Source organism: Salminus brasiliensis, chromosome 8 (genome assembly GCF_030463535.1).
Source record: "Salminus brasiliensis chromosome 8, fSalBra1.hap2, whole genome shotgun sequence".
Taxonomy (NCBI): Eukaryota; Metazoa; Chordata; class Actinopteri; order Characiformes; family Bryconidae; genus Salminus; species Salminus brasiliensis.
In genome coordinates, this window is record NC_132885.1 from 34,406,674 (window position 1) to 34,418,789 (window position 12,116).

The 12,116-nt window shown below is 37.7% G+C and overlaps 1 protein-coding gene across 5 annotated transcripts in view; it reads right to left on the reverse strand.

The window, feature by feature from the left end:
* Positions 1-291: 291 nt before the first annotated feature.
* The window catches only part of sytl5 (synaptotagmin-like 5), a 37,872-nt gene continuing 26,047 nt past the window's right edge, over positions 292-12,116 (reverse strand). For 2 of the 5 annotated variants that reach the window (XM_072686421.1, XM_072686422.1), the window contains 12 exons: positions 12,008-12,110; positions 11,790-11,919; positions 11,274-11,374; positions 10,936-11,013; positions 8,299-8,364; positions 7,642-7,820; positions 6,962-7,064; positions 4,921-5,082; positions 4,712-4,820; positions 4,450-4,579; positions 3,435-3,643; positions 292-678 (listed from right to left, as the gene is read on the reverse strand). In XM_072686421.1, the coding sequence (XP_072542522.1) occupies positions 536-678; positions 3,435-3,643; positions 4,450-4,579; positions 4,712-4,820; positions 4,921-5,082; positions 6,962-7,064; positions 7,642-7,820; positions 8,299-8,364; positions 10,936-11,013; positions 11,274-11,374; positions 11,790-11,919; positions 12,008-12,110 (1,513 nt within the window). In that variant the 3' untranslated portion in view covers positions 292-535. The remainder of the gene's footprint in view (positions 679-3,434; positions 3,644-4,449; positions 4,580-4,711; positions 4,821-4,920; positions 5,083-6,961; positions 7,065-7,641; positions 7,821-8,298; positions 8,365-10,935; positions 11,014-11,273; positions 11,375-11,789; positions 11,920-12,007; positions 12,111-12,116) is intronic. The other 3 variants (XM_072686424.1, XM_072686423.1, XM_072686425.1) reach the window with 3 other exon arrangements.

Here is a 12,116-nt window from a genome sequence, read left to right on the forward strand (position 1 = left end):
GATGTTCACTTTAAGCACAACTGGCTATTCCTATGTCTATAGGTAAGTAGTAATGTAGTACCATGTTGTGTGTATTGTACCCAGTAAGTGTCTGTGCTACTAATGGAATGCTTTGGGAAAACATAAATGTACTCTGTGTGTACAGTATGCATTTTATTATTCCATTTTATTTCTGCCTTGTTTTTTGTTGTGTGCTCTTTTTTAGGTTTGCATTTGTGTTGTCTACGACCATGGCATTGTTGTGCAATATATTTCCATTTTTTTGTGCATTTAGAATAGATGTTTGTTGAGTAAAGATGCATGTCTGTAAACACTGTTTTAGCAGACTGTAAGACAGTGTGTTGTCATGCAAATAAATCAGTCTAGGCAGTGGCTGGTCTAGAGGACAAATACAGTATGTGTGCAGGTGTGCGAGTTTGTGTGGTTGTGTGCATTTGTGGTCATGTTGCCTCTGTGTGTATGCAATGGCACTTGATTCTTGTTGAGGGGTAGAACGCTGACAGGTACTGCAAGATCTGTCCATCCTGAGCCATCTCTATGCCTTTCTCTTGGCCATGCTGGACCTCAGCATCAGTGTGCATTCTTGAGGAACCTCAGGGTTGTCAACCATGCGTTGCCACAGTCGCTGCTCCTCCCCGTATGCATCATTCCAGTCTACCTCTTTCCCATAGCTCAGACCTGTGGGTCAGAACCTGTAGTGAAAAACAAGCTACCCCTTACAGCTGCATTAAATAAAGATATTTGCTCAACCCAATATGAAACAAATGTGGATGTCAAAAAACAATTGAAACAAACAATTCCAGAGGGGAAAAGCAATCACTTGCTTTCACAGAGTGCTGGATGTGTTAATCTGCATGAAAATCAATATGCTTATACATACTGAGATTGATTATTTGATGCATCCTTTATGTAAGGTATTTAACTTTAACATAATTGGTCTTAACTAACAAGCCACAATCAGTCACAAGTACACACATATATCTTCAGGAAAAACTACCAACTTCTGTGAGCAGGCAGCATGTACCGCCAGCCGCCAGCAGGGGGCCCAGCCAACAAAGTAGGAAAGCTGGTGGGGTTGGAGCAAAGAACTCCAAGCCCCAGAATTCCCAGCGATAATCAACGCTGACCAGACCCACCTGTGTGGCACAGTATAAATACACCTAGCCAAACACACTTCCCCGTCGCACCTTTGTAGAGGGGCAAACGGTAACAGTGGGTTTATGTTGTAAAGAGAAAAGTGAAAAGAGAAGTTTAGGCTGTGAACAGAAAAGAGAAAAGTGAACAGCTGTGAACAGAAAAGTGAAAAGAGAAGTTCAAGTTGTGAACAGAAAATAAAAAATCATTTGAGTTGTCTTTAGTTTGAGTTAACATCACTCCTGGTTTTCCTTTGTTTGTTTTCCCACCTTTTTGTGTTGCTTAAGGTCAGTGCTTATAGTGCCACCCCTCACAGCTGTGGTGGCACAGTGGAAATACACTGGACTCCCATTACCAGGGTTGGGAGTTCAAGCCCAACAGTCACCAAGCACACACACCACAAAAGGAGTTGTCTCATTTGATCATAATAAAACAAACTTTAACTGCACTTGAGTCCAAACCCCACACCACACCATAACAACTTCATCAGGCTTTGTAGAGGCTTGTTTACATCTTCATGTCAGTCATTAGTCAATTATTCAGTTGTCAATTCTAAACGAAATTTTGATCAGGGCTCAGAAACAGAAGCAAAAACAATTAAGGATGAAACATTTTAAGTGACATTAGTTTTAAAGTGATGAAAAGCAAAGTAGGACCATGCAAAGGTTTGTAGCAAATTGTTTTAGTTTTCAAATAATGTCTACCAAGGTTTTGGTCCACAATAAGCTTGAACTTGTTCCCAGTCATTGTTGATCATGCTTTGGGCTTGTATTGCAACCAGTGGCAAAAGTAACATTTAATTAAATATCAGCAAATTCTGGAATATCACAGTCTGTAAAAATCTGATAAAAGAGCATAGTTTCTATAGCAGGACAATGACCCTAAACTCACAATAATCTACATCAAGATGCATAAGCTGAAGGTTTTGCCATGGCCCTCATAGTCCTCTGACCTAAACATCAACTAAAATCTGTGCAAAGACCTCAAGGCTGGCCAAGAATCTCACATATCTAAAAGTACTAAGTGGCTACTGCAAATCTTTACAAGCTGCAGTACTGACCATGAGCACAGCATTCAAACATTTGCTTCACGCCTTTTTACAAAACTGTAAACAATAACAAACAAAAAAAAACAGTCTAGCTTAAAATATTAAAGAAATTAGTCATCTTCAACTCCAGTCATGTTTTACCCACTTTGCAATTCATAATAACTGATATTTTGACCGGGGGTGAGCAAACATGTTACTATTTAAATATGTTATAAATAGTTTCTTTTAGTTGAACCAGGGTGTCAGGCACTCGGTATTGCGCCCTCCCCCGGGGCGGTTCCGAGCCGCCGCCCACAGGCCCAAATAAGGCGACACCGCCATTCGGTGCTGAGAATTGAACCGTATGGAGCCTTCAGGACGTCTGAGGTTCCTTGTAGATTACCGGTGTGGTTAGGTCAGCTCCGGTGCTACACCCATGTTCAGGAGTAGGTCTCCCTGCTACTCATGCGCCAAGCGAGGCTCGCTCACTACATGTCTAAATTCTCAGGTTAAACACGTTTCTCCCCTGTTTATCTCCCCTTCACACCTGTTCAGCTCCCGACTCCTCCCAGTCCCAGGTTTTTGTTGTTTTCGTCATTTCGTTTGCCACGTTCAGGTTTTTGTTTATCACTGTTGTTAAAGGTTTGCTGCTCTTTTGCCTCACTTGCCCCCTTTTGTTTATTCTGGTTGTGTTAATAAATCTGTTAATAAATCTTAGTCTTTGAATCTTAGTCTGGCCTAACACGCCATGACACATGGCTGTAAATAAAAACTAACAAGTAATCGATCGCTGTTTTTCTGTTTGTGTATTCAGATACAAAAAATAATTTAAAAAAAATAAAAATAGTTAGTCAGGATCCTATTATTAGTCTAAGTTATTGAATTGAATATTTAGTTTAATTGAACTGAATTTTAATGAATATACATTGTTCATGTCTGTTTTTCTTTGTCAAACCAATCAGTCTTTTTTAATTTAATGAAAAGTTGTGGTTGTTAATTTAAAAACATCATTTAAATCAAACAAACAAGTTAAAAGTGCCATGTAAATAATTATTTACTATGTAATTATATCATTTTGCAAATCCAAAAGCAAAACGACAATGATAACTAAGCAATAATGATTCCAAGGAGTTAACATATGTGTTAAAGGTCATTTGTGACTTGATAAATGGCCCTGCTCAATAAAGTTTGCTCTGTAATCTTTATTTATATTTTACTTATAATAGGAATAATTGGAATAATAGGTGTAAAGAGGATAAAAAGTGATACTGACCAGTTCCAGCTCCTAGACGGACTCCTCCCAAAAAGACATTGCTGGCAAGTGGCTCCTTATCCCAGACAGTGAGCTCCAGACACACACTGTCCAGATCAGTGTGCTGGAGGCCACAGTAAGTAAAGGTGTGGTTCCAGCGTGGATTCACAGAACGCCTCACTACTGCTGTTTTGTGCTTTGTGCTCTTCTTGTCATCAGGTAGTAGGTACCTATATTCACACAGAGTTTGACTTTACCAATATAATCTGCATACAAATATGTTCTTATATAGCAATTCGAATGACACTGAAAAAGCTTTACAGAACATGAACAAAACTTTAATTCAACCTCATAAGAAAATAGCACACAACTCAAAATGCATGATGGACGTCAAAGGATTTCTTTGTACGTATATATGTGTGAAAGGTGATTTCTTTAGAAGATAAAAAAAATAAAAAAGGATCATGCTCAAAATGTTAGTTTCCCAAAAAACAAAAACAGGAAACAGACTCAAAGCAAATAATTATTTTGTAGCCAGCTAGGGGTCAATTATTTTGTTTGGGGTCTTGAACCCTTTCTTTCTTGTAAAAGGCTTATGGTTTGGAGAAATTCTTTGTTGTCTTGCATGTACTGCTTTTAAAATCTTAGATGTTTAGGTTTGGGGACTGTAAACTCTGAAGACTATGAAGAAAAAATCTATGCTGACTACTGGGACAAGGTTTGATCAGTCATTTATGGAAAAGCATTATTAAATCTTTGGAATCACCTACCCTTTCCTTATGATAATTCTGAAAAAGCTATAGCCCTAACAAGCTAATTAATATTGGAGACCATGTTAAAGATTTGCTTTTTTTTTATTCTAAAATTGTGCAACACAAATATAATACTTTAATCTTGCTTAAAATGTTGAAAAGAAAGCTTCATGTTTTAACTTGATGAGATCATCAATCTTAGGTGGGATTGATTTTAAGTGTGGATGCATGTGTGTGTGTGTTTGCACATTTGTGTAACACACAGAAGACTTAACTATTCATACCCTTTGACAAAAGAATCTGAAGACCCTGATTTGACAGCTGTCAAGTTCTTGGCTTCTTTAACCAGCAGCTCTACCATCCCTCCTTTTGGCAGTGTGATACTCTTCTTCCCTTTCAGAAATCCCTTTTTCACTAAGAGAGGTTACATCATCATTATGTCTGACAGAGCAATGAAGCACAAAGCCTTTTACCACCAAGACAATACTTCCAAAATTGAAATTAAATTCTTTACAACCAAAATCAGAAAACAGTAGATTTCTGTACCTTGTACTTGGTCAAGTGGAAGTGAGAGATTCTTTTCTGCAGGAATGTACCTCAAAACCACGGTCAGCTCTCCTTTATACTGAATCATAGAGTCTGCAGAGCACTCAGCCTAAAGAGGACACAGCATTAGCAAAAACATTATTATTTTTAATAATGGTGTGCACCATTATGTGTGTGTGTGCGTGTGTGTGTGTGTGTTTGTGTCTCACCCTGGGCTGGAGGGCAAACCACTCTTCTATCTGAGTGTCAAACTCCCAGGAGTCAAAGGTCAGCTCTGTCTCCCCAAGAAAGCTGTTATGTCCGAAGCGGTCATGATGCCAAACAGACACCTGCAGAGTGCGTGTCTCCAGCTGGGAGTGGCTCACTATGTACTATATACAAAGAGGGAGAGATATAGCTTGCTCTAATTGAAAGATTTTATTTCTTCTTGTCTGACAAGTGCTTTTTTTAGTTGACAACATGAGATGCTAGACTACCAATGCCAAAAAATTACTTATTCAGTGCTTGTGCACATACATTTGGGTTAGTTGTTGTGGATTGTCTTGGGAATAAAAAACTAGACTTAACAAGCTTAACAAACAAGTTCAGATTCAGCATCCCTTCCTACGTGAGACATAGGTGCATTAGTATTTGGTGCCATTTTCCCCCCAAAAGCACTCACTCACCCAACCATATGCCTGTGATGTTTGCTAACACCTTTGTGTCTGACTGTGTTTCCAACCTGGGTCCATACTATTCAGAACTGGCAATTAAACAACTGCCTTAAACAACTGTACAAAACATTTTCTAATAAAGATAAACTCTTCGGATTTGGTTGCCCTGAGAAAATAAATCAATGTAATTGTTAACCATCATCTTACTATCCACACTCAATACTTCTAACTGCACACCCTCTGAGCTTAATTTGAGCAATCCATCAAATTGCTTTCCAATTTAGTCAATGCCTAGTCAATCATCTAACACACTTTTTTTAATTACTAGATATTTCTCAGTTTGAAGCTAAAGCTATCTTAAGAACGTTTAGTTTTATAGACTAAAGTTACTCATACTGTGTTCTAAAACAAACTGCTTTGTAAAGCTCTGTAAAGAAGTTGTTATCTAATATAATAAATAAACATAAAAAACTACCCTGAAACTATCATTACAGCAACATAGAATTACAAGAAATAGAAACAGATTTTCAAAAAAATAACTTGTTTTCAGTGTAAGAACAATGACCAAGGAGATGGCACTGCCTTAACTTTACTGAGCTCAGTTTATTGCTGAATTAACTTAGCATTGCTAAAACAGCTGAATACATCAGAAGAAACGTTCAGTGTGGAATTACTAAGACTATGTCTCAGATTCTGAAAAAATACAATTGGAAGAAAAATCAAGTAATTCCTTTCGAATTACCAAGATTTCTGGATTACTAATTGTGGTCTGTCAAAAAAAAAAACCCAGAACAAACAAAATTGGCAATAAGTTTTCCGCCTATGTTTCTGTGATTTTTTTTGTATAGATAGATGATTCAAAATGCATCATGATTTGTCTTAGGGCCCAAATGCCCAAAATGTGAGCATTAGAGGGACCATTAATTCAGTTTATTAAAATATTTTACAGAATAATGTAAGGGCACCACAAGCTGGAGAGATGTTGGGTGACAACAATAAACTTATTCAAAGAACACAAGTAAATAAACTAAAGAAGATCTGTTTTGTTCTGATCTCATCTGTTTACTACAGGGCTACACTGTCATGCAATGTTAGAACTCTTGCATGGCCATTCCAAAACAGATGAGTGTAGTGTAGCCCTCTTCAGGTCATGCCCCAGCATCTTAATAGTGTTAACCTGAAGAGGGCTACACTGTCATGTCATGTCATAACTTCTTCCTCAGTGCTGTGCAAATCGTAATTGCAACTACAGTAAACGTTTGGTGGAGGTGAAGGGAATCAGTGCACATTTTATATGGTGTCAGACCGGGTCTTTAGTCCATGTCCGATGTAAACACATTACATTGCTACTTTGTAGTGTAATATAAGGCACACAGCAGCTACTAATCAGAAGAATCAGAATCAGAACATTGCATTATCAGCCATGAATAAATACAGTAATCCAGGTACTTCTCAAGGATTCCCTTTTTTCCCATAATACTAAAAACAAAACTAAAAATGTCTCTTTTAGGGAAAAACTAAATTAAACTACGATTTGTACCTAGTATAAAATAAGTAAAACACAAATAATGATGGCAGAACTGCAGGCTTTTCTTACCCTCAAGTTTTCATTGAAGACTGGGTTGTTTGTGTTGCTTTTCATGCTGGTTTTGCGTTTGCTCTGGCGGGACTTATCTGGTAAAAGATATGTTTTGACATAGCTGCAAAACATCCACAGACACAGAAATCAGAATAAATACACATCTAGTCATTTAATTTTAGTACTAATGGTCCTAAAATAATTGTTTCAATTGTTTCTGTACTCACTGTACTGTTTAATTAGCTCCACATTATATTATTCATTTTCTAGTTCTATAGTTACAAAGTGTAGTCCATCTGTTTCTCTGCTTTCACCCTGTTCAAAAGTCAGGATCTCACAGGATGTGTCTAATCCACTGTGCCTGATTCACTTGTCCAAGAGCATAACACACTAACACTCCACCACCATGTCAGTGTCACTGCAGTGCTGGGATGACCCACCAACAAAATAATCCTGTGCTTTGCTGATCCTGGCCTTTAAGGCCTTTAAGGGTGAAGGACGCTAACAGAATATGCAGAAAACAGATGGACAACAGTCTGCACTACATTGTGCATTGTGCTCTTATTTGGTAAGTGGAGCTGATCAAATAGACAATGAGTGAAGAAACAATGTAGCGGTTTTAATTAAGTGGCTGGTCCGTGTATATGATTCTATAAATGTGTACGTATATGTGCCTGTGTGCACATGCAGGCCCTTACGGGTCAGTGCGCTGCTTCCTCTCATCCCCAGTTGCTAGGCAGCGGCACTCACGCACTAGAATGTTGAGTGCTCCTGTTTTATAGCTGTAGGAGATGTTCAGCAGGATCTCTCCAGAAACATGTGCATTGCCATAGTCACCTGTTTCGCTGTATACACTCATAATGCTGTTCAGACTGCTCTGTAGAGAGATATCACAGCTTTAACAGTCTGTCTCAATTTGCATATCATTAAGGTTGTTACTGTGTCATAGTTGCACAGTGTATACTAACTTGATTACACCCCATACTGATTAAAAAGCATTTCCATCTGAGTTATAATTCCTTAAAACAGGGGTTCTGCATCTACCTCGACTCCTATCTGATATCGTTTTAGACGGTAAGTAATTAAGTCTTAAGACAGTAAGTCTATGTCTGATTAATGATGTGTTGTAAAAGCGCAAAATTGTTGGCAGCTATGCTCTTTTAATGATGGATTCCACTGTCCTCGTAAATTAAACAAATTCCCAGATTCCTAAAAATACTGTATATAAATATAATAAATATAAATATAATATATAAATATGTAATATATATATATATATATATATATATATATATATATATATATATATATATATATATATAGCAAGCAAACAGACACATAGAGAGGGCACTCACAGTCTCAGCATCAGAGTCGGGTACATTAAGATAGCCCCACTTTCGCTCTGAGCGTGGAGTGGAGGACTGGGAGGGGTAAGGGGTGAAAGAAATGAAAAAAGTGACAGATTGAATGCAGGAAGAATAGAGGAGCGAAAGAAAAGCCGGGCTGTGTATTTTTGGTCATTCAATTTAGTTAAAAATAAATAAATAAATAAAAAGTAAATAATACCTATGTACTGCTGCAATTGATTACAGCATAAAATGATGAGAGCAAAGCGTGCAACATTTTATTTTACATATGAAAAAGTTTGACAAGATTTTATTCTAATTATTTTTGCTGCAGTGTGTTGGTTAGGAGAATTGTAAGAGGTCGATATTCAAGTATAGTGTAAAACATAATGTGAAATCATGTATATCACAGATTGGTGGCAGCTGGGTTTAAACAATTGCCTAAATTTTCTAAAACTTTTATCATGGCAGGTTGCCCATAATAATCATTTACTTTAAGTTGAAAGCTAGACTTGAATTTACTGTTAAAGCCTGCACAATTGCACATACTCTGAATACAACCACAATTCTCCCCACTAGGATCAGTAGTGACACTCTAGCTTCCTGGTGGTCCTTTCCACACTTGGTACAATAATATTATGAGCAAAGCATCGGAAGACATAATTATGAGAACTAATATGAACAGTTCATGCTTAATTTTCAAGTCATTGGAAATCAATGTATCTGAAATCACACAACTTATACATTGTTAGGTTTTCCTAACTATGGCAAGCCTGCCATTGCCATGGATAGTTTAAGGCACTTTGTCTGGACCCAGTTCTCCAGTACAAGATTTACATTTAAGGCATTTAGCAGACGCTCTTATCCAGAGCGACATACAAAAGTGCTTTGCTATTTACCCAAGAAAAACCTTAGCTAGTTAGAATAGACTAATAGTTCAAAGATACCTCTAAGCTTTAGACATTACTAAGCACAAGTCAATAAGGTGACCATAGTACTCTGCTATTCGTCCAAGTACTCTCTGAAGAGGTGGGTCTTCAGTCTGCGTTTGAAGACAGCGAGCGACTCGGCCGTTCGGACACCCAGGGGAAGCTTGTTCCACCACTTTGGTGCCAGGACAGAAAAGAGCCTGGACGTTTGTTTTTCGTGGATTTTGAGGGATGGCGGGTTCGAGCAGAGCCGTGCTTGAAGCTCGAAGGGCTCTAGGTGCGGATTGGCTTTTGACCATTGCCATCAAGTATGGAGGGGCTGGTCCATTCTTGGCTTTGTAGGCCAGCATCAGGGTTTTGAAGCTGATGCGGGCAGCTACAGGAAGCCAGTGAAGAGAACACAGCAGTGGAGTGACATGGCTGAATTTAGGGACGTTGAAGACGACCCGTGCCGCTGCATTCTGGAGGAGTTGCAGGGGCCTGATGGTGCGCAGAGGGAGACCAGCCAGAAGAGAGTTGCAGTAGTCAAGTCTGGAAGTGACAAGAGACTGAACAAGCACCTGGGCGGCCTCTCTAGAGAGGAAGGGTCGAATTCTCCTGATGTTGTACAGGAGGAATCTGCAAGACCGAGTTACGTTTATCCATCCACACAGTTGAAATTGGGACATTTCTATTTGAAGTAGAGAACGACTGTAAGAGTGCAAGAAGATGTGAATTGTTAAGATTAATTTATTATTCAAGGTTGATGTTCAATTATAGCGTAAATGTAATGTGAGATTGTACATTTTAGGAAATTTGTTCCTAAGTAGTTCAGTATTAAAATTGATATATTAAGTATTACTTTTAGTATTACTTTTAAAAACCGTTTAAAATTGTACTGTTCAGAGTCATTCAGTGGGAAATAAAAGAGAAATGTTCAACATCACTCTTGTAACCGGACTATCAATCCACTACTCAGAAAAGAATGGGAGTTACACTGTAAATATATGCAAAAACTTTGTCTAAAATGCATTTGATTTTATTATTGTTTGTCTTACATTCAGGATGCTTTTTTTTTTTTACCTTTTTGTGTATAGAATATGTATTTAAATCAACACAACAATTAATTTCAATTTTGCTTGTGTTAACAAATTATAATAACAGATGGTCATTGGTTTCATAATTCTAAGATCCAGTACATAGGAATTATTTTTGTTAAAACTGACAGGAAAATGTACTTGGTGTGTTGGTTATTTCATTTCATTAGTAGTTGCTGAAACCTTCAAACCAAGCTGGTTCAAATTTTTAGACAAACATCAACAGGACCAAAAATGAGAACTGAGCCATTTTCCCATTTTTTAAAATGTAAAATCAAATGACCAAATAGCAGATTCTAATTTTCCTTTTTTACCCAATAATCAGCAACCTTATGTGATAAAGTGTAAATGTGTGAAGTGTAAATTTATCTCAAAGGTTTTCCCTAAAATTCTGCATCTGTCTACTTTATCTCCTGCCATTAGTGCTCAGTCCAGTTTACTGCCTGCAGCAAAATTATTTGCTAAGCATTTATGGAATGAGTGCACTGTAAAATACTTCAAGAGCTCCTGAACAGCTAAGAAAGTACTTCCATTTTAAATACATTTTCTTTTTTGCGTCATAATAATATTAAACCTGTGTGTGCACATGTGTGTAGGTTAAGTTAAAATTATGTAAAAATACTTAAAAATAGTAGTAGTACCACAGACTGAGCACTGCTGACACTGCGGTTGGTTTTGCAGTGGGCAGACAGCAAGGCATCAATGTCCTCATCTGAACCCTACAACACAAAGATTAACACATTCACAGTAAGGGCTTCAGCCAATCACATTAGCCTTACAAATGCTATTACTCACAGATCTGATTATCATACTCTCTGCAAGCCCTTACTAACTAGATCAGTTACAAGAAATCAGGAACTTCTTGTCAGATAAAGATAGTTTTGGTTTCTGTGTATTTGCAAAAAAAGTAATTTGAGTTTAGTAGGTTAGCTTCAGAGACTAGAGAAAATACAGCAATGTGTTAACGATGAGAACATACTGCATCATTAAGTCCAGGAACTGAGTGGCAGCGACTGGGCAGAGAATCATTATTAAACTCCTCCCCTGGATTACTGAGGTCAATCTCAGAACGACTGCGATCTACAATACAAAGATAAGAAAAAGATAAGAAAGAGATTGTCATTTTAGTTAATTTATGTTTATTTAAATGTTTCCATGCTATATTTTGGGAATTATTTTAAAATATTTACACAGTGATTAGGCATGTTTAATTTTTGTTAGTGTGTTTTAGAACATTTTCTATATGATCTATGTGCATTTGTATAGTGAATACAGCCAAATAGTATTTATGCAAAATCTAACTCTGTAAATCCTGTAGCTAAAACGTGAATTAGGAAGTTTGTCTTAGACAAGTATGTTATTATAGTCAATAGTCCAAATGATGAAGAAAAGGCTGAATGATGGATCCTGTCCTAAAACAAAATGCAGATATTTTGTCAAATATTGACAAATGTAAATGTACTATTAGAGCTAAATGGTATTGCTATGGCGATACCTGATGAGAGGGAGGCTCTGGATACAGCAATAGAGGGTGTAACTGAGTCTGTTCGGTTCCGCCCACCACAGATCTTATCAGGGATATTGTCACTGCTGTAATAACTGGTCACACTCTCAGCCCCATCAGGCTTCAAACACACACACAAAAAAATGCTTTTTGTGCCATATAAGCAATAACATTTTGTGTATGTGGTAGGCTGTAACAGACACAGTTACCCTTTTCCGCCCTTCAGCCTGTGTTGACAGTCGTTCTGGTTGTGCGCGCAAGTTGTTGGGTGTGGTTGGTAGCCCTGATGATTCTACAGCCAGTGCTTTTACCCTAAGA